Consider the following 22,458-nt stretch of genomic DNA (forward strand, 5'->3'; position numbering starts at 1 on the left):
ATCCAGCCGGGCGTGGTGGCGCACGCTTGTCATCCCCGCGCTTGGGAGGCGGAGACAGGAGGATCGCGCAGGTTCGAAGCCAACCGCGCGTGCTGGCTTTGGAGACCCTGTTTCCAAATAAAAATGTAAAAATAGGTCTGGGAGTGTAGCCCGGAGGTAGAAGGGCTTCCAGGAACCCCAGTACCACCAAAAAAAAACAAAAGATCCAGAAAGGAAAGTGCAACACAGGCCCCCTTTAGGGCTGAGTAATAATGTTTAGCAGGAGAATGAACCAGATAGGCTTGAACCTTTTTTTTTCTTCAGTACTGGGGATGAAACTCAGGGGCATTCTACCTCCAAGCTACACCCCAGCCCTATTTTGTTTTATTCTTTATTTTGAATTTCAGAAGGATATATGGATGGGCAGATAAATGGGTAAATGTATGTGTGGGAGGATGGATGGGAGAGAGGGATGATGGGTAAATGGACAGGAGAGTGGGCAGTCGGTGGATAGGTGAATAAGAGAGCCAAGTATGGGAAGGCAGATGGATAAAAGGACAGGTGGTCAGATGGATAGGACATGTGGATGGGTTGATGGAAATAAATAGATAGATAGAAGAACAATGTCAGAATTATGAATGGATGGGTTAGTAGGCGAATGGATAGCTGGATGGACTGAAGGACAGGTGGCCAGGTCGTCTGTCTGGGCCGGTGGAGATGGACGGATGCATCAGTGACTGGGTTGATGATGGTCTCCCTTTGATCTGGACCCTGTTTTCCTGATCTAACTGCATCTCCTGGCCCCTGCCACCTCAGGGCCACCTTGTGAGAGCCTCTGGGCTCAGGCAAGAGACCTGACTTGGCCTGCCTCTGCCCAGGTAGACATGTTCTCCTATGGCATGGTACTCTACGAGCTGCTGTCTGGACAGCGTCCTGCACTGGGCCACCACCAACTTCAGATTGCCAAGAAGCTGTCCAAGGGCATCCGCCCCGTGCTGGGGCAGCCAGAGGAAGTGCAGTTCCACCGGCTACAGGCGCTCATGGTGGAGTGCTGGGACACAAAGCCCGAGAAGGTACGTGGTGCACGGAGCCTGGGGCTGGGCTCCAGAGCGCAGATGCGTAGTGCCCACCCAGCCTTTGCTAAGAGTGACTGGCAACCCAATCTCCTCTACTCACCTCTTCCAGAGAGAGATATTCACTGCTCTTCACATGTCCAGACCCATGCTCATGTGTGTCACTCAGAAAAATGAACTCTCGAGCCGGGCGTGGTGGCACACGCTTGTAATCCCAGCCTTTGGGAGGCTGAGACAGGAGGATCGCGGTTCGCGGCCAGCCTCAGCTACTTATTGAGGCCCTTTGCAACTCGGTGAGACCCTGTTTCAAAATAAAGAATAAAAAATAGGGCTGGGGGTGTAGCTCGGAGGAAGAATGCCTCTGGGTTCCATCCCCAGTACCACACACAAAAAAACTGAACTACATGCTGGCTGTAGTGTTATCATGCGAACTGAGAAAAGGTTGAGTAGCCCTTATCTGATGTGCTTGGGACCAGAAGTATTTCAGATTTGGGAATTTTTCAGATTTGGGAATATTTGAATAGACATTACTGGTTGAGCATCTCTGATCTGAAATCCAGAACTTTTGAGTACCACTCAGTGGGTATATCAGTCACTACAGTAACAGAATCCCGATGCAGGAGCAGAGGGAAACATCAGTATCTCTCTGTAAAGTTATGGGGAGAACGCTTGCTTGTGGGGAACAGGGCTGTATTATATAGTAACAAAGCTAGTTTATTGGTTTTGGTTGGCGAGGCCCCTAGTTTCAGAATTAAACTCAATAAATCAGATAGAATATGTGGGGGGTAGACAGGGTCTGAGAAAAGTCCTCTGCAAAAGTGTAGGAATTCTTGGGGTGTAGGCTGATCCGGCCAGCCGAGCTTGAGTTGCCATGGCCAGTAATGCTCCAGGTGTCTAGATAAGTTTGTTCCTGGTGTCTGAAATCCTTTGAGCCTCCTGTTAGAAGCTGGTCCTGACCGAACAGATTCCCTCCTTCCCCTGGTTTGAGACAGCCGGTCTCGAGGGTATAATCAGCACAGCTGTGCTCACACCTGGTGGCCTCTCTCTGCAGCGCCCGCTGGCCCTGTCCGTGGTAAGCCAGATGAAGGACCCAACCTTCGCCACCTTCATGTACATGCTGCCCTGTGGGAAGCAGACTGCCTTCTTCTCATCCCAGGGCCAGGACACCGTGGTGTTTTGGGACGGGAAAGAAGAATCCAGGTAACCTTCCTTAAGCCTGCCCCTCCTGCGTATATTTAGGGTGGAATTTGGGGACTGAAAATCAATAACACCGTGAAAATTGTTTATTGAATGGTGGGGTCCAAAGCCTAGTTAGAGTCCATTCAAGAGAGCAGGAGGAATAGTGCACACCTGTAATCCCAGTGCTTGGGAGGCCGAGACAGGAGGATCACAGGTTTAAGGCCAGCCTCAGCAAGTTAGCAAGGCTCTCAGCAAATGGTTCAAAATGAAAAGACGAAAACATTAAAAGGGCTGTGGCGGTAGTGTGGAGGTAGAGTGGCCCTGGCTTCAACCCCCAGTACAGAGAGAGAGAGGAGAGGGAGGAAAGAGGGAGAGGAAAGGAGAGGGGAGGGGAGGGGAGGGGAGGGGAGGGGAGGGGAAGAGAGGGGAGGAGAGGGGAAGGGAGGGAAGGGAAGGGGAGGGGAGGGCAGAAAGAGGAGAGGAGAGGAGAGGGAAGAGAGAGGAGAAGAGAGGAGAGGAAAGAGAGGAGAGGAGAGGAGAGGAGAGGAGAGGAGAGGAGAGGAGAGGAGAGGGCAGAGAGGAGAGGAGAGGAGAGAAAGGAGAGGAGGGGAGAGGGAGGGCAGAGAGAGGAGAGGAGAGGAGAGGAGAGAAAGGAGGGGAAGGGAGGAGAGGAGAAGAGAGGAGGGGAGGGGAAGGAGGAACACACTCGTGCGCAGGGAGGACATGGAGTCTGCACAGACACAGGCTCAGCTGTGGCTGAGAGGAACACAGCAGTGGTGATGTCCGCCAGGTGTGTTGGGAAGTCGGGGAGAGGTGTACTTCGAGACAAAGGATTTGTAGAAGGACCGTGTAGACCAGTGAACAGCACCGTGGGCAAGAGGGCGGGCAGTGATGGGGGTGCACCTGCTGGGGGGGGCAGAGCCAGGCAGGAGGCCACTCTGAAATGAGAGGTGTGGACCTCACTGTCAAGCTATGGCTCTTCTCACTGAAGTGGCAGGAAGGGTAAGAGACAGTGCGCGCGGTAGTAAATATTCCAGAAGAACAGAGAAGGTAAGAAATGGGCCTCAGGATGCAGGAAGTCCAGGGCGCCTCGGGAGACCCCAGCCCCACTTCAGGCTGGAGGTCCTGCATTTGAAGCTCTGTGACTTCATGGTTAGGTGACTTTCTGAAGTTATGTGACTTAACTGCTCTGTGATTTGCTCCAGCACGCTCTGCTTCCCCGCCGTGCAGAAGGGGGACAGGTGGCTTTACAGGAGATAGAGCGGGGTACCCTCAAGAAAGTGAGTGTAGCCGGGCGTGGTGGCGCATACTTGTAATCCTCGCACTTGGGAGGCTGAGACAGGAGGATCTGGGTTTGCAGCCAGCCTCAGCTACTTAGTGAGGCCCTCTGCAACTCAGTGAGACCGTGTTTCAAAATAAAGAATAAGGAGCCGGGCGTGGTGGCACACGCTTGTAATTCCAGCATTCGGAACTCTGAAACTGGAGGATCGCGGTTTGCAAACAGCCTCATCTACTTCATGAGGCCCTCTGCAACTCAGTGAGACCCTGTTTCAAAATTAAAAATTAAAAAAATAGGGCAGGGGGTGTAGCTTGGAGGTCGAATGCCCGTGGGTTCCATCTCCAGACCTGCAAAAAATAATAATAATGAAATAAAATAAAGAATAAGGCTGAGACCGGAGGATCACAGTTCAACGATAGCCTCAGCTACGTAGTGAGGCCCTTTGCAACTTAGTGAGCCCCTGTTTCAAAATAAAGTTTAAAAAAGGGGGGGATGGAGGTATCACTTGGAGGTAGAATACCCCTGGGTTCCATCCCTAGTACCACAAACATAAATAAATAAATAAATAAATAAATAAATAAATAAATAAATAAGGCTGGGGGTATAGTTTGGAGGTAGAATACCCTTGGGTTCCATCCCCAGTACTGCAAAAGGGGGGAGAGAAAGAAACAAAGGAAGAAGGAAGAAAAGGAAGGAAGGAAGGAAGGAAGGAAGGAAGAAAGAAAGAAAGAAAGAAAGAAAGAAAGAAAGAAAACAGAAAAGAAAGAGTAGAACGGAGCATGGAACGTGCTGAGGCCTCAACACCGGGAGGAGCAGTGCTGGGGAGTGAGGTAGAGTGAGCTGAAAGGCAGCCGCGGGGCTGTGCTCAGAGGGCGCGGGCTTGACACTGCAAGGGCAGGAGGGATGGAGTTAGTAGCAGAGGCAGCGTCTGGGTGCAGCCTTGGGTGATGGGGACGAGATGCTGAGGAATGAGCAGGAGGCCCCAGGACGCAGCGGCCGGGGCCTGGGAAGGTGGTGTCAGAGGCGGGCATCTCTGAGGAGCGACTCCTTGGGGAGGAGGTCAGTCTCAGCAGTGTGTATCGCCTCTTCCACCTGCCCAGTGGGAGCACTTCGCCTGATGAGCCCGGTGGGGAGCGTTTGCAGGTGCTGGAATCAGGGAAGGCTCAGGGAAAGCAAGGCCAGGGGGTGATGAGCTCAGTGGAGAGGACTTGGCAGCCTCCCTCGGGTCAGATTTGCTTCCGATTTTATGCCACTGAGACGGAGGGTCATGACACAGACGGCCTGGAAATGATGCGTAAGGAAAGAAGTCGCTCTAAAAGCCCCGTCGGCTGGACCTACGTGTGGGGCACACTCCACGGATAACATGGAAAGCCAGCCTGTCTATTTGGCCTCTGCATCCGGACCTTCCACATCCACAGGTTTATCCAACTGCTGGTGGGAAATATTCAAAACAGCCAGGTGTGGTGGTGCGCGCCTGCAGTCCCAAGACTCAGGAGACAGGACAATCGCAGATTCCAGGCCAGCTTCAGGAACTTAGCAGGACCCCATTTCAAAACAAAAACTAAAATAGGGCTGGGGGTGTAGCTAGGAAGTAGAACATCCCTGGGTTCAGTCCCCAGTACCCCAAAAAAGTGCATCTGTAATGAAGAGGAACACACTGTTTTCCTGTCATTATCCCATAAACAATACAATGTAACCACCAAGCACTGACATTAGATATAATAAATCATCTAAGGGTTATTTAAAGTACACAGGAACTTGGCGTGGTGGCACCCGCTTGGAATCCCAGTACTTGAGAGGCTGAGGCAGGAGGATCATAGGTTCACAGCCAGCCTCGGGAACTCAGTGACACCCTCCACAACTTGGTGAAACCATGTTTAAAAATAAAAAATAATAGGGCTGGGGGTGTAGCTTAGAGGTAAAAATGTCCCTGGGTTCAATCCCCAGCACCACGACAAGTGAAGGAAGGAAGGAAAGAAACAGGAGAATGTATGTGGGCTTAATGCAGATGCTGTGCCATTTTATATAAGGGACTCGAGTATACGCAGATTTGAGCATCTGGGCTGTCCTGGAACAAATTCCAAGTGGAAATTGTTGTGGAAACCAAGAGACGGCTGTATATTGGACTGTTTTTGGTAATTACATTGTTGGTGGTAGTAATGTTGTTATTCTGAAATATTGCTCGTGATTGTGACGGAAAGTTAATGGGCGATCATGCCGTCCTCATCGGGAACCATGACTCAGCATGAGCTAGAGGGGAAATAGCCGGGCGTGGTGGAGCACGCTTGTAATATCCGCACTTGGGAGGCAGAGACAGGAGGATCGCCCTGGTTCGGAGCCAGCCTCGCTGGCTTAAGAGACCCCGTTTCCAAATTTAAAATTATATATATATATATATATATATATATATATATATATATATATATATATATATATATATGTCTGGGAGTATAGCCCAGAGGTAGAAGGGCTTCCAGGAACCCCAGTACCACCCAAAAAAATAAATAAATAAGAAATAGATATAGAGTAAGCAAAAGTCCCATAGGTCTGAACTGAAATTGGATGGACTCATGACATATTTTAAGAAAATAAACCCATACTTCCCAGCTCTGCCCATTGAAGAGGCCTAAAAACAGGAAGCAGTAAAATACTTGTCAACGCCCTAGGAACCAAGTATGACCTCTAAGAACCACATAGAAGGAGGGCTCACTGGAGAAGTGGCCGGTTCTGGGTCTGGGCAGGACACAGACCTGTAACATCCACACAGGACCAGACGACGTGTGAGAGACGTGTGAGGCATCCCAAGGGGCCTCAGGAGCCACCTGGTCCTGCTGATCCTGGGTGGACCCAGCTCCAACCACCAGGGAACACTTCATCTTTTCAGTCTCGCAGATAAATGCTGGGTGTGGGGAAAGAGTTCTTCCCAGGGCACAGAAGGCTCTTTCCTAGAAAGAAGAGAAGCCTCTTTCTGTGACCTAGGAAGGCTCAGGAAAGCTCCCCAGTAGCCCAAGAAGAGACACACTCTCAGGAAAGAGGACAACTTCTGGCCAGGCACACAGGGCAGAGCCGAGGTGGCCAGGGCAGGGAAGAACTACAGAAGGAAAGGAAGGACGGGCACACACACACACCACACTTGTGACAGAATTCTGGCTGGCGGGAATGGGGGTATATCACTCTTTATGTCTTTCTACATTTTCAATTTTTCCCTAAGTAAAGGAAACTTTACTAAGTAAACTTTTTTATGTGTGATACTGAGATGGAACCCAGGATCCTTCTACCTCCAGGCTACACCTCCAGACCTGTTTTGTATTTTATTTGGAAACAGGGTCTCACTAAGTTGCCGATAGGCTCACTCAGCTGCTGGGGCTGGCTTCGAACCTGTGATCTCCTGTCTCAGCCTCCCAGGTACTGGGATTACAAGTGCATGCCACCACACATAGCTTTATGTAAAGACAATTTAGAAGGTCTTAATTCTATATCCAGAATTTTTAATTAATTCAATTTTCTATGTATTTCCTAATGCATAGAAGAAAATATTGGAGAAAGTGCACACATATAACTTGGAAGACAATTACATTCGCAATTCTTTCACCTATTTTTATCATCTGCAACCACTTGGCAGAGGTTTCTAGATGGCAGAGGTTTCTAAAATATGGTGGCAGGTCAAAAAATAATAAATCAGATGCCTGCCCTAATATGTGAGAGCTAGGGAGAAATGGGTCATAGGAGAAACTCTAGATGAAAAAGGAAATCCTATAGAGGAGCAAACAAGACAACCTAAAGGAGAAAGGAGGGGGGAAGAGGAAAATCTCTAAAACACACAATGTACTTAAACATATCGAAGTCAATCACTAAGCCAAGCAAGGGAAGGAGGGACGGGGAGGGAATGGGGTGGGAATTGGGTAGGGGTTAAATCAGTGATGTGTACATGTATGTACATACAAGTTTTTTACCCCAATATGATGTATGAATATAATACACCAATAAAAAATTAAAAATTATCCAACAAAAATAAATGAATAAATAAAATAAAATAAAATATGGTGGCAGGAAAATGTCCCCAGCTGGGGCTCTGGGATTCATAACTAACTGCCTCTCGGGCTTTATCTCCTCTTCTCACAGAGAACACAGGAGAAGCCCCCAGAGAACATGGTGCCAGAGGTGCCGGGGTATAGCCAGGCCTGGGAACCCAGGACCAGCCATCAGAAGTGACTGCTGGCGAGTTCTCAGAGCACCTCCTCTGAGCCCCGACTCACCCATTCAGTGCACCGTGGAGCTCACCCATCATTTTTGTTGTTTGGGGGTACTGGGGATTGAGCCCAGGGCATTCTACCTCTGAGCTATACCGTCAGACCTATTTCATTTTTTCTTCTGAGACAGGGTGTCACTATATTGCTGAGATTGGCCTTGAACTTGCGATCCTCCCGTCTCAGTCTACCAACTACTGGGTTTGCAGGCATGGGCTGCCGTACCTGATTGACCCACATGTCTTATCTTTAGCCTTGGCCTTGTGTGCTTGGACTCACGGGTCCACCCACGTGGCAGGCTCTGGCCGGTGGGGGGACAGTGAGTGGTCTTAGGGGAGGTGTCCCTGCGTCATGCTGACAGCATTGGTCTCAGCCCTCAGCGCGCACAGAAGAAAGAATTTGGGAATGCCCTTTCTCCACAGTGGTCACCCAGCTCCACCCAGTGCCAGGAAGGGTGGTCCTGGAGTCCCTGAGAGCTTGGCAAGGTGTCACCCTGGTTTTCAGGGGCAAATAAGCCCATATTCGATGTCTTCTGAGGCCATTGAGGGAGTACAGTGGCCCCAGGCCAGCGGCAACTGACCACATGTTGATGCTGGTCGTAGGAATTACACGGTGGTGAACACAGAGAAGGGCCTTGTGGAGGTGCAGCGTATGGCCTGTGCCGGGATGAAGCTCCGCTGCCAGCTGAAGGTGCAGAACTCGCTGTGGACCGCCACCGAGGTAAGGCCCGCCGGCAGGGCCCCGCGGACCCGACTGACAGAAGTACAGGACGCCCCGTCAACCTGACTTTCAGGCCACTCCAGCTCACCCAGGTAGCCCCAGACCAGCAGCGTGTGACCAAGGGAGCTCAGCCACACCTGCCCTGGCCACCGCCACCACTGGCCAGTAGATTAAATCAGGGTGGTAAGTGGCCAGTAGCCTGAGGAACCCAGTCGGTTGGCGACACGCCTGGTGCCTGTAACACGGCCGGCCGTGGGGCTCACAGCGAATCCTCCCAGCAGCCAAGGCCCCAGTGCTAATTTCCAATACTATTTGATTCGAGGAAAAAAGCCCATGGTGTCGGCACAACAGTAACGTGTGAATCTAGGGATTGGACCAGAGGCATGCTACCTCCAAGCCACACCTATAGTTCATTTTTATTTATTATTATTATTATTATTATTATTATTATTATTATTATTATTTTGGTAGTACTGGGGTTACTGGAAGCCCTTCTACCTCTGGGCTACACTCCCAGACCTATTTTTACATTTTTATTTGGAAACAGGGTCTCCTAAGCCAACGCGCGCAGCTGGCTTCGAACCTGCGCGATCCTCCTGTCTCTGCCTCCCAAGTGTGGGGATTACAAGCGTGCGCCACCACGCCCAGCATTTTATTTTATTTTGAAACAGGGTTCCAGCCAGGCACGGTGGTGCACGCTTGTAATCCCAGCATTTGGGAGGCTGAGACAGGAGGATTGTGGTTTGAGGACAGCCTCAGCTACTACTTGGTGAGGCCTTTTGCAATTCAGTGAGACCTTGTTTCAAAATAAAGACTAAAAAATAGGGCTGGGAGTGTATCTCGAAGGTAGAATGTGCCTGGGTTCCATTCCCAGTACTGAAAAAAAAAAGAAAGAAAGAAACAGGGTCTCACTAAGTTTCTGAGGCTACCCTTGAATCTGCGATCCTCCTGTCTCAGCCTCCCCAGTACTGGGATTACAGGCAGGCAACGCCACACAGGCTCAATGATTTATTCTTTTATGGTGCAGTGCAGCTATCCATCACAGTGAGGTTCAAGCGTGACACAAACATTTATGCACACAACACTTGGTGCGTTTCCCTCCAATCCTGCACACGCACACACACACACACACACACACACACACACACACTCACGCACGCACGCACGCACGCATGCACATAATTTTAAGTTTAAGAATTTATTCTAAGAAAATAACTATGGCACCCCCAAGTGACAGACCATAATAGACCCTCCAGCATCACCCTTTATAGGGTAAGTGAGGACCAGGGCTCTCTGCCCATAGTATATTGTCACCGTATGGTGGTGCCACTCTGTCAAAAACACAGGTACACACACACACACACACACACACACACACACACACACACACCAGCAAACCCCTGCAATGCTGTACCCCAATTCCCAAAAATAGTTTCCTTCCTTTGGACAGCGGATTATTCTGGGCAATTTGAATTTTTCCTTGAGACTAGTCTGTATTTCTCTAAGTTTCTACAAAGAGCGGCAACACAGAAGCACCACCCAGCAAGCCTCCATTTATGGTACTTGTTAAGGCCTGGGTTGGGGGACCTCCAGGCGGAGCGCACCCCAGCAGGACGTGGCAGGCACCTTCCTCCCTGGGGTCTCATGGTGGCTCATCTGCCTCTGCAGGACCAGAAAATCTACATGTACAGCCTCAAGGGCATGTGCCCCTTAAACACGCCGCAGCGGGCCTTGGACACTCCGGCCGTCGTCACGTGTTTCCTGGCAGTACCTGTTATAAAAAAGGTGAGCCAGGGAGGGGGCATGCAGGCCTCTGAACCCCCCTTTCCTGATCCAGTGCGTCTCCACTGTGTGGGGGCTGGGGGACCGTAGAGCCCCCCCTGAACCACCTCTTCTGGAGCACAATGTACAGTAAAGATGCAGGTGGTCACCTCTAAGCCCCGTCCTTGGGCCAGTGCTACAGCCTCCAACTTAGGGACGTGCCGCCGGTGCCACTAATGTGAGCTGCGTGGGGCCCTTCTCCCGAGGGCAGTGACCCCGGAGCCTCTTCCCCACCTGCCCGGGCCAGCGCCTCCCCATGGCCACGCAGCCGCCATGTCCTGGAACTCCTGCTCTCACAGGGTGGGAGGCCGGCTTGGTGTGGGTGGCCTCATCAGAGCCGGTGAGGCGAACCCCACCCTGGCCCTCACGTCCCTCTGAGGCCACACCACACTGTGCGCAGGGCTCTCCAGCCTCTGCCCAGAACACACACACACACACACACACACACACACACACACACACACACATATCTGGACTCCTCCCTCCCATTCAGTTCTCAAGATGGAGGGTCATGACTCCCGGCTGAGAAGCTGCTTGGCGTGGGAGGCAGCTGCTCGGCTTTCCCAGGCTCTGCGGCCCTCTGGGATCAGGCCCCGCTCGGGCAATCCCGGCTTTGTCCACCCTGAGGGGCCTAAGCAACAGACACACTCGGTCAATGCACATGGAGTGCTCCCTGGCAGTGCTCCTTAAAATGCGTCGACTGGTGCACGCCTGTAATCCCAGCACTTGGGAAGCTGAGACAGAAGGATCTCAGGTTCGAGGCCAGCCTCTGCAACGTAGCAAGACTCAGCAGCTTAGCAAGGCAGTTTCAAATTAAAAAAAAAAAAAAAAAAAAAAAAGGTTTCTTGGTTTTTTTTTTTTTTTTTTTTTTTTAAGGGGCTGGGGTTTTAGCTCAGAGATAAAATGCCCCTGGATTCAACCCCTAGTACCATTTAAAAAAATGTGTTGACTCTCATTCTCCCCTCCCAGTTTGCCCACCTGTAAAAAGGGAGGCACTCAGACCTGGTGAAATGGATCTCTGAACTCTAGGCCAGTGCTCTTGGGAACTGTGAGCGTCATTATGACTCTCTGACCATCCCCAAATACAAGCGCTCTCCTCTCCAGCCGGCTCCAGTTTCCTTTCTTAAAAAAACAGGTATGAAATGAGCCTTAGAGTCATTTATGACCTTGGCCCCAAGGATGGGGCTGAGCAGCTCAGGACCGGCCTGCACCAGAATATAGAAGAGAGGGCACAAAGCCTTATTGAAGGCCACAGGGCCGAGCCCAGCCAGGGCACCACCTCCTGTGTGACCAGGGGGATAAAGGCGGCTCTGTGAGGAGCCTCCTGCCCGGTGCCTGCCCCTCCGAGGCCGTCCTGCCTGTGGCCACACGGGACAGACCCCTGCATTCTTGCATGCACACGTTCACACCCAGCGAGCCGAGGCCTTCGTGTGCTGGCCAGGCTGAGTCAGGACTACAGGTAGAGACCTCGAGCCTGTTTGGCTTGGCTGCCTTCTTCCTCTGAAATCCTCAGGATGGGTTTCCACAAACTTTCTTCAAGCTCCTTGGCCCGGATGTTGAGCTAACGGCCATTCGCTGTTTCCTTGGACACCCCAGCCCCCCACCTACCCCTGAGCCCCAGCAAGGCGGCTTTCTGCAGCTCCTCCTCACTGGCGTGAGGCTGGGACCCTGCGCTCTCTCTCCAGTTCTGCAGGGCTCTTCCCAGCCCTTCTATACTCTGCTCCCTCTCCGCCCTGTGGAATGCCCTGAGGAAGTCCTGGGTGCGCCCCGCCTTCAGTAGGGTCCCTGCCCCTCTGCCCAGAGACCTCTGGTGGGTGGCGCCAGGAGAGGCCATGCATCATTACAGTCATGGGCGGGCACCCCAAAGACCCCCATCAGTGTCAGCTAAACCGTGGGCATCTCAGAGTAAGTGCCACCAGCTGGGGACATGGGCTACCCAGCCACGATGGGCCTCCAGGAGAGGGTGGAGTTGGAAGCAATTTCTTCCAGAACTAATGCAGCAAACATATGTTGTCTCCTCGAAGCAGAAACCCAAGGTAGGGCCCCAGGGCCACAGACATGAATGAGATCTAGGGCCAGGGCCAAGGGAACAGGGGTGGGCACAGGGACCTGGCCCCCGACTTTCCCGGAGCACCCTGCCTAGGGTGGGCAGCAGACAGACCCCCACAATTCCTACGACCGCCGTCACGTTGCCAAGCAGCAGTCACAGGAAGGAGGGCACCGTGCCCTGCCTCTGGGGGAGGGGTTGGTGGCATCGAGGGAAAGGTGGCCCCGCAGAGGCGGGGCACGTGGTCCAGTGGCACAATGTGAGAGACCAGGGGGCATCACACAGCCCTGTTTCCTCCCCACAGAATTCCTTCCTGGTGCTGGCAGGCCTGGCCGACGGACTCGTGGCCGTGTTCCCGGTGGTGCGGGGTGTCCCGGACGACAGCTGTTGCTACCTCTGCTCCCACACCGCCAACAAGTCCAAGTTCTGCATCGCGGACGAGGACGCACGGCAGAACCCCTACCCGGTGAAGGCGATGGAGGTGGTCAACAGTGGGTCGGAGGTCTGGTACAGCAATGGCCCGGGCATCCTCCTCATCGACTGCGTGGCCCTGGACATCAGCAGGCGGCTAGAGCCCTATGCCGCCCCCTCCGTGGTCGTGTCCATCGTGTGCAGCTCAGACTGCAGGGGCGAGGAGGTGGTGTGGTGTCTAGATGACAAAGCAAACTCCCTGGTGATGTACCACGCGGCCACCTACCAGCTGTGCGCCCGGTACTTCTGTGGGGACCCCAGCCCCCTCCGGGACATGTTTCCCGTGCGGCCCTTAAGCCAGGAGCCCCCCGGTGACCACACGAGCAGCCTGAAGGAGCCTGCGGGAGACTCCATCGCGGACGTGAGCATCCTGTACAGTGAGGAGCGGGGCGTGCAGATCCTCGCCCACCAAGACTCGCTGACCGACTACTGCTCCATGTCCTCCTACTCCTCGGCCTCGCCCCGCCGGGCCACCAGGTCGCCCTCCAGCCTGCCCAGCTCGCCAGCCAGCTGTTCCAGCGTGCCCTTCTCCACGGACTGTGAGGACTTGGACAGGCTGCAGGAGCCCGGCGCTGTTTCTGATAGGTCTGAGCACGACCTGACCCCCATGGACGGGGAGTCGTTCAGCAGGCACCTGCAGGCCGTCAAGGTCCTGGCCGTCAAAGACCTCATTTGGGTCCCCAGGTAAGTTTCCTGATGTGGGGGTGCCCTTATGTGCTGTCCACTACTCTTGATTTGGGGGGTGAGGTAAGCAGACCCCTCCGGCTTCTTTAAGGATAACCTTCAAGTCCGGCATGGTGGTGCACGCCTGTAATCTCTGTACTTGGAAGACTGAGACAGAAGGAGCACGGGTCTGTGGCTCCTTAGTGAGGCCCTCTGCAACTTAGTAAAACCCTGTTTCCAAATAAAAGAATAAAAATAGGGGATATAGCTTGGAGACAGAATGCCCCCTGGGTTCCATCCCCAGTACCACTACCATAAAAAAAAAAACCACAGCTACCATCCAGACCCATGGTGGTGGGGGGGGGGTGTCTTCTTCCAGGAAGGGTTTACCCCCTCAATTTTAGAATCAGGAGAGATCTCTTTAGCAAATTTAAGAATGGACTCACAAACTCTCATCTGCTTGCTAGAAAGCTTAAGTGTCACGAAGGGGAAGCCATGCTCAACAGCGATTGGGTTTCCTGCCCGGAAGGTTCTTTTCCGCCTTGCAGGCTGAGCTCTCTCGGTAGCTCCAAACCTTAGCAGAAACTACGGCCGCATTTGTTGCCTACCAGCAGCGCCTTGCTGCGCCAACGCCATCACCCCACCCCAGAACCGCAGCCTGTGCACAAAGCCCTGCCCTTCTTGGTTTTGGTTTCCTAGGCGAGGTGGAGATGTCATTGTCCTTGGTCTGGAGAAGGATTCAGATGCCCAACGGGGCCGAGTCATCGCCGTCTTAAAAGCCCGAGAGCTGACTCCTCACGGGTAAGACTGAGGGACCCAGAGGACTTAAGCCCCCCCACCAGATCCTGAACAGTAGCCAGTATCCCTCCTGCCCCTCCGTCCTCACAGACATCAGCCAATATGGCCAGAAGGCAAGCAAGAACAAATGCAGTCCTCCAGGCTGCCCTAGCAGAGATTCCCAAATGGGTGGCTTACTGTTCCCTTCTCAAAATAAGTAAATTAATAATGATGATGATGATGATGATGCCTGGGCTAGGGGGCACGCACCTGAAATTCCAGTACTTGGGATGCTGAGACAGGAGGACCATGGATTTAAGGCCAGTCTCAGAAACTTAGACCCTGTTTCCAAAAAATAAAATAAGCCAGGCATGGTGGCACGTGCCTGTGATCCCAGTACATGAGAGGCCAAGACAGGAGGATTGCAGGTTTGAGGACAGCCTCAGCAAATAGTGAGACTCTCATCAACCTAGTGAGACCCTATTTCAAAATAAAAATAGAAAATAGGACTAGTAGCATACCTCAGAGGTAGAATGCCCCTGGGCTCAATCCCTAATACCACAAAAAAAATTATTCAGCATCCCCATAGGTGCTTCTAATACCCTTATTTTTATCCACTGTCCCCTAATTGCACCCCCTGTGCCTGGTTTATGAGCACTGTATCTGAGAGCTGTGGTAAGCACATACTCTGAAAAGTCATACATGCTAGACGACCCTGATTTAAAGCACTGCCCCTGGGTTGGTCCAATACCACCACCCACCACCCAGTGGGAATCTCCATGCCGCTTAGCAAATACCAGCTAAACTAGCCAGGGAGACCTGTTTGGAGTACCAAACACAGGTAGATCAAGTACCCTGCCTGGGGTACGTCTCCGGGACCAGAGTTCAGCCGCAGTTGAAATTGGGATTCCTCCAGGGAATTCACTGTCCTTCCTGCCAGTGACTTCCCCTGCTCCGGCCCATACAGCACCAAGTAGGGTCGAGGATGGGCGCACACGTGACTCCTCGCTACCTCCAGGCCCAGGGGCGTGACTCTGAAGGAATCTGAGAGTGGGTACCACCGGGGGCCGTGCCTGTCTCCACTGTGAGGATGTGAGGGCAGGACCGCCTGTCCAGGACACGGTTTCATGTGACCAGGGAGGTGCTCAGTTCCCAGCCGTTTGCCCCCTCACTTTGGAGCGCCGCATGGGAAATCTCCCTTATGAAAAGCCCCTCAATTCAAACACGTGTGCACGTGTGCATGCGTGTGTACTTTGGAGCACCTCCGCTTCCTGCTAGTGCTGACCCTCTGCAGTATGAGCTGTTACTCATCCACCAAGAGGTTTTATCTCCTCCAGAGCATACGCAGGCAGAGAAATCTCACTCAGCCTGTTCCTCCTAGAGCCTGACAGCGGCCAAGGAAACATCATGGCAGTCCACAGCCTTGCCCGCCAGCTCTTGTTCTGTGGTCGGTTCTAGGACAAGATCAGGGTTTGCTCCTGGGCCCTGGCTGAGATTACATGCAGCAGCAACCTTGAGCCCAAATAGCTCCCCTGCCTTCAGGCAGACTTCAGAGCCAAGTGCATCCACAGAACCCAGGTCGATTGGTCTTGGCCTTCTGCCCTAGCAGCCCTTCATTTTTACCTGGTGGGGTTTCCCCTAGTCATTCCTCAAATCCAAGTTTCACTGAGAGCAAGCCAGAGGCGTGCGCTGGAGGAAAGAGCGCAGCGGCCAGCCGAGGGACACCAGGGGGCCGGGCGGCCTGGTGTACAGGGCAGCCTGTCAGGCATATGCACGGGCCCCAGAGGGAGGAAATGTGGACGGGAACGAGCCCAGAGGAGGCACCAGCGGCGCCGACGCAGCAGCAGGGCAGGGAGGCCCAGGGAGCTGCCCACTGAGGCCCAGAAGAACCTCGTAGCCCAACTTCATGTGAATGGTCCGCAGCCTCCAAAACATGTGTGCTCAGTTAGGACCTCGCGCCGCAGGTCTCCTGCCTGGCGTGTCCCCGGTAGCTCCTAAGTGCATGGGGATGAGACGGGAGGGAAGAAACGCATGCACCATGGCAAGCTCGGACTCGGGCACGGCAGGAACCCAGGTCAGTGGCCTCTCCTGGACACGCGGAGGCACAGAGGATGCTGGCTCGGGCTGTATCCGTGGCTCTAGGAAGTTGGTCTCTTACGTGTAGTGCCCATGGTTATGAACTGATATCCCCCGCCCTTCATGGGACCTTACAGAGCCTCTGTCCCCAGGCCGGAGCATGGGGGGCAGGGTATCAAGTGCACCCCAGAGGCGGGCTGGGACCACATGGCCCCTTTGCCAGTTGACTCTTCCCCAGGGTGTCCAGGACGAGGATCTGGGCCCCGATGGAGTAGCAAGTCCTGCGGGTTTGCTCAGACCCCTCTTTCTGCAGGGTGCTGGTGGATGCGGCTGTGGTGGCCAAGGACACGGTGGTGTGCGGCTTTGAAAACGAAAACACGGAGTGGTGCCTGGCTGTCTGGAGGGGCTGGGGCTCCAGGGAGTTTGACATTTTCTACAAGTCCTATGAGGAGCTGGGCCAGCTGGAGGTTTGTGTGCGCAAGAGAAGGTAATTCCTACAGAAGGACCTGTGTGCGGAACCAACCAGCCCAGGGTGCCGCCTGAGCCCTCCGAGGACCGAGCAGCGGGTGGATGCTTCCCTGAGCCCCGAGCCGCTACCTGAAGTTACCTGCCTGCCCGGGCTCGGGCTCGGGGAGTTCTCAGGTTCTGCAGGGCAGGGCCTGAGTTCCATGAATACCCCCTCCGCCCATTGCTGGTTTTACAGCCCAAGGGGAAATGGTGGGGTGGGGTCGGGGGGCCTCCTCCTTCCTCCTCTTGGGCTTCCAGGAGCAGGAGAGGGGGACCCCATCCTAGGGTGGGTCCCACAAAGGAGGGCTGGGCCTTCCTGACATAATGGGCCTTCCTGTCTCAGGTGGAATTACACGAGAGGAGCATTTCAGGCCAGGGTGGGAGGGGGCCTGTGACCCCTAGCCCTTCCCCTCGAGACCCCAGGCTCTAGGCCCATTTCACAAGCTCCTGAGTCCCAGGAGCGTGGGGCCGGCTCGGGCGAGCTGAGATCAGGTATCTCCAGCTCGGCAAAGCCTCGGTGTCTGAAACCCCCAGAAGGACGCGGGTCCAGCAGCGTGGCCACTATGGGAATGAATGAGTCCCTGTAACACCACAGCCGGCAGGCCCAGCGCGGGCACCGGCGCGCCTAGCCATTCTCTCCCACCGACAAAGGGAAGGGGAAACCCAGTGAGCAAGCCGGACTTGCAAAAGGGCTTTGTGTTTACAGCTCTACAAAATCGACCTGGATGCAGCTGAGCAGAAGCGCCCGGTGTCTGCACAGCTTAATCACACGTATCGCTCTGACAGATTAAGTCAGCACAGCGGGGAGGCCTCAGGCTGCATCGCACGGGGCTCACACCCAATTATGTATTTGCTAAACATTTACCCCACACACGGACAGCAGGCCATGACTGTAAGGCTGTGAGCAGGAGACGTCTGGGCATGGCGTTTTTATAAGTGGCACGCACACTGCACACCCCCACGCACACGGATCCTCGTCTGTACCCAGAGTTACCACTGGAGGCCGCTTAACCCAAACACGAGTCTGAATGTGAGCTTTCTGGCTCCCATCACAGAAACGACTCTAAAATTAAATGATAAAACATCCAACTTAAGATTTGTTGGGGGTCAGGTGTGGTGGCCCACACCTGTAATCCTGGTTCTTGGAAGGCTAAGACAGAAGGATGGCAACCTTGAGGCCAGCCTCAACAGCTTAGTGAGGTCCTCAGCAACTTGGAGAGATCTTGTTTTAAAATTCTAAAAAGTTACTTCCCTACTTAAAGGGCTGGTTGGGGTGACACGGCTTGGAGGAGGAATGCCCCTGGGTTCAATCCCCAGGACAAAAACAGACAACAACATCTTGCTGGGGTGCACAGGTAGGCGTGACTCCTTGTATCTGAAAATAAACAGCCCCTCAAGAACGAAGCCTCTGCCTCCATCTGTCTAATACTTGTGCCTGCAGCCCCGACTCACGGCTTCCCAGCTCCACTGAGGCCCAGGTAGGAGCAAGCGGCCCCTTCCCAGATCTCTGCTCCTAGCCTGCAGGCTGCCCCAAGCAGTCTGTGTGTCACAGGCCTGGAGAGAGCGGATCACCACTCTTACAAACCAAGACCTGAGTCCTGAGGGAATGAGGGCTGCGCCTTCCGCCACCTCACCGCCTTTCCCTCTTCCTGGTCTCTCAGCAGGGCCTTGGGGACGCCCCACTGGCCCTCCCCTCTCATCCAGATGCCCCACAGCTGCCCAGATACCCCCAGTGCAAGCCAGGTCACATCCATCCCCCACCCAAAGCCCACATCCTGTGTGACACCCCGTCTTCCCTGCACCCAGACCCAACCCGCCTTTCCGACCTCTCTTGCACATGGGTGCAGCTCTGGCTCGGGCCCCAGCCCACGCGAGAACAGGACCAGGGAAGGGACCACTTCGAGAAGCCACACGGGAAATGGTTACCGAGCCGACTTCAGCAAAATTAGAAACTTAAGTGGAAAAATGAACACCAAGACCAGAGGTGGACAGCCCATTGGGGAGGGGTATTATCTGCAGCAGAAATGAGAGATGGCGGGCTCACTTACTTATCTTGGAAGCAGAGTTTGTGTCCATCCATAAGAAAGATCCCGGAGGGCGTGAACAGGCAGTCGAATGCAAAGAAACTCAAACGGGCCCATAGATGTTGGCTCTGGATGTCACCCCACGGCGAGCCAGCCCAACGTCACGAAGACAACGGCCAAGGGCCGCCTCCTCCCTCACCTCGCAAAGAGGGAAGGGCCGCCAGCTGTTTCTTGAACACCTACAAAGTAGCACCAGGGTGCGGCAATGATCACAGACCAGAATCTCTACTTCTCAAATGCCCTTTTTTTTTTTTTTTTCTCAGTCCTGGGGATGGAACCCAGAAGCATTCTACCTCCAACCTACACCTCCAGCCCTATTTTTTATTCTGTATTTTGAAACAGAGTCTCACTGAGTTGCAAAAGATCTCACTGAGTACCTGAGGCTGTCTACGAACTGTGATCCTCCGTCTCAGCCTCCCGAATTCTGGGGACAAAGCTCCCTTCTAATGGGCAGGGGTTACAAAGAACAGACTCATGAAATAGAAGAGCTGCTGGACAATAGAATCAGGAAGTCGTGAGCTGGGTGTGGCGGCGCACACTTATAATCCCAGTATTTGGGTGGCTGAGACAGGAGGGTCACGATTTGCAGGCAGGCAGTCTCAGCTGCTTAGTGAGACCCCTTTGCAAATCAGTGAGACCCTGTTTCAAAATAAAGAATAAAAAATAGGGCTGGGGGTATAGCTCGGAGGTAGAATGTCCCTGGGTTCCATCCCCAGTACTGTAAAAAGAAAAAAAAAAAAATCAGGAAGTTGATAGCTAATGACAGAGGGGGCCGCATTCAGCTGAAGCTGGGGAAGGCCTGCGTGAGGAGGGACCAAGAAGGAGGTATTAACGTGGAGATCTGAGGGCATCAGCTGGAAGATATCACATGTGCAAAGGCCCTGTGGTGGAAGAGGGGTCAGTATGAGAGGGCCCGTCAGGGACAGAATGACAGGTCTCCGTCTCCGTCACGACCACTGGCAGTTTGAAGCAGGACTGTTTGATGATCTTTGAAAACTACTCTGCTGAGCCAGGTGTGGTGGTGCACGCCCGAAATCCCAGTCCTTGAGAGGCGGAGACTGGAAGATAGCGGGTATGAGGACAACCTCAGCAAATAGACTCTCGTCAACCTAGTGAGACCTTTTTCCAAATAAGAAATAAAATCGGAAAAATTTAAAAAAAGAAATAAAATCGGACTGGGGGTCGAGCCTGGAGGTGGAAGACCCCTGGGTTCCACCCCCAGTACCACAAAAACAAAAGAAAAAAAAAAAACTACTTTGCTGGGTAAGGAGAGACCAAAGAAGAAGGACCGCATCCAGGACCACCCAGGAGGGGCATTTGGGCAAAATCTCCCACGATTTCACGCGCACACCACACCCTTCGACCTAGTGGTTCTACGTAAGTATCGGATCCTGAAATATTTGAGGAAGTGCAGGCAAGGATGCTCTTTGTAGCGTAACGACCCCAGACAGGAAGCACGCCAGCCGGGAGCTTTAGGACGGAAGTCATAAAGTTCCTGGACATGGCACAGTACGTCGCTCCTGTGGCCTTTCAAAGGATGGGGGGGCTAACCGTGCTGGTCTGGGGCGCCCTCTGAGATATTTGCACCAGGGTGTGTATCGAGGTACCATCTGTGTCAAAAAAAAAAAAAAAAAGTAGTGGTCTACGCATGTGTGCTTGGAAACCATTCAACAGATGCCCGAGAGCCCGGTGGACAGAGGCTGCCCCTGGGAAGGGCTGGCACTGAAGACAAGGCCCTTAATTTCACTTTGCCCACCTCCTTCCTACCTGCCAGTTGTATGGCAGCTGTATGGCGACGATGCTGCTGGCAGGAACTTCTCCCCTGGACCCCAGGAAGACAGGCCTCATTCAGCCTTGGTCTCCAGAGGTAATGAACAGCCACCCTGTCCCCTCTCTGCTGTGGGTGTCTGACCCTGGGGAAGGTATCAGGTCCCAGGGCAAGACCAACTAACTCCTCCAACAATCCTCCTGGGTCTCTCTGGCCTTCAGGGTCATGGCTGAGCTGTATCCACCCCGGCTTTCTGTAGGACGCAGGCACAGGCCCCCGGGAGAGGTGCACAGGAGGGGAGGGGACGGCAGCCAAGGCCAATGTCCTGGCATCTGTGGGTGTGCACCGTGGTGCAGGGGCAAGTCTCCCCGGCCCAGGCCTCCTCCTACCCACTGCCCCCACCTCAGACTGCCCCAGGCTGGGCCACCACCATCCCCCCCGGGCCAACAGCTGCTCAAAGCTGCAAGGCCTTTGCAATGGCCATGGATAGCCGACCCCACCTCCCTGTACGGCACCTCCCAGGCAGAGCACATGCGCCTTCCCTGCCCTTCCTCCTGCAGAAAGTATGTGGGGAGCCCCAGAGATGTGCCAGCACAGAAACTCTCCCAAGGTTCGGGAAAACTAGCAAGCATGAACTGGCCCCAGACAGGGCGGGCAGTGGCTGGAGAGCCACGTGGTCCAGGAGGTCAGGGCCTGGGGCCTCAAGCTCTCTGCGTCTCCTCTCGGAATGCCAGTGCCGTGGTTCTCACCAGAGGCAGAATGGCGCGGTCCAGGGAGGGAACACTGGTTAAAATAGTACTTTGAAGGCTGAGACAGAAAGATAGCAGGTTCGAGACCAGCCTTAGCAACTTAGGTAGACCATTTCAAGTGGGGGGGAAGGGCTGGGGATGTAGCTTGGAGGTAGAATGACCCTGAGGTCGATCCCAAGTTCTGAAATAAATAATAGTACTTTCACAACCACTGTGGCAGAAACTGCCAGCTGTGCCCCGTTCTGCCCAGCAGGGGACCCCCGATTTTGCTGGTGCATAGCTCCCAGATGACTGAAGGTGGGGTCACCTGGGACTGAGCTTCATCCAGAGGCCATGCAGGTGTAGTCCAGCAAGGTTTAGGGGGCACCGTCCGAGGGGGCCAGGTCAGCAAGAGGCCTCTCTACTCTGCTCCCCACCTCTCTATTCCTCAGACCATGTCCTGGGGGGCACAGAGAGGACTCCCCACACAAGCCCTGGCTGCTGACCCCTGGGCTTCTCATGATGTAATGGAGAGGAAAAACCTCTTCTTTGTCCAAGCCCCTGTCTTTCCGCTCTCAATCACTGCTTCTAACTGGAATTCCTAACTGTTTAGATGCTTTTTCCATTAGCCCCAAGCAGAGCTCTGGGAGATGCGCTGTGAGCTAACTTCTGTGCCAGTTCAGTCAGAGGGAGGGGTGTGGCCGGAGGAGCCCCAGAGCTCACTTCTGCAGAGAGAGCTGGGAGCTGGGGCGCACGCCTGTAATCCCAGCACCCGGGAGGCTGTGACAAGTGGATCGCGGGTTTGAGACCAGCTTCAGCAACGTAGCAAGATCTGAGCCATCACCTGGTGCTGTAGGAGACCCAGAACCAGGAGCAGAGGCCTCCAGCGGGCGCTCTGAGGCTAGGATAGACTCCTTATCATGAGCTTCAAACGGAAATGGAATAGCTGGGCGTGGTGGCACACACTTGTAATCCCATCATTTGGGAGGCTGAGACAGGAGGATCTGGGTTCGCAGACAGCCTCAGCTACTTAGTGAGG

General features: G+C 53.8%; 1 protein-coding gene across 1 annotated transcript in view; it reads left to right on the plus strand.

Moving 5' to 3' along the window:
• The window catches only part of LRRK1 (leucine rich repeat kinase 1), a gene marked incomplete at its 3' end in the record, with an annotated part of 142,276 nt that extends 125,453 nt beyond the window's left edge, over window positions 1–16,823 (plus strand). The window contains exons 27-33 of the mRNA XM_080693037.1: window positions 858–1,052; window positions 2,104–2,252; window positions 8,360–8,477; window positions 10,146–10,262; window positions 12,650–13,500; window positions 14,179–14,280; window positions 16,646–16,823. Coding sequence (XP_080549163.1) covers window positions 858–1,052; window positions 2,104–2,252; window positions 8,360–8,477; window positions 10,146–10,262; window positions 12,650–13,500; window positions 14,179–14,280; window positions 16,646–16,823 — 1,710 coding nt within the window. The remainder of the gene's footprint in view (window positions 1–857; window positions 1,053–2,103; window positions 2,253–8,359; window positions 8,478–10,145; window positions 10,263–12,649; window positions 13,501–14,178; window positions 14,281–16,645) is intronic.
• Between the last annotated feature and the right edge of the window lie 5,635 nt (window positions 16,824–22,458).

The sequence above is a fragment of the Muscardinus avellanarius genome (assembly GCF_963383645.1).
Source record: "Muscardinus avellanarius genome assembly, chromosome: 3".
Lineage (NCBI taxonomy): Eukaryota > Metazoa > Chordata > Mammalia > Rodentia > Gliridae > Muscardinus > Muscardinus avellanarius.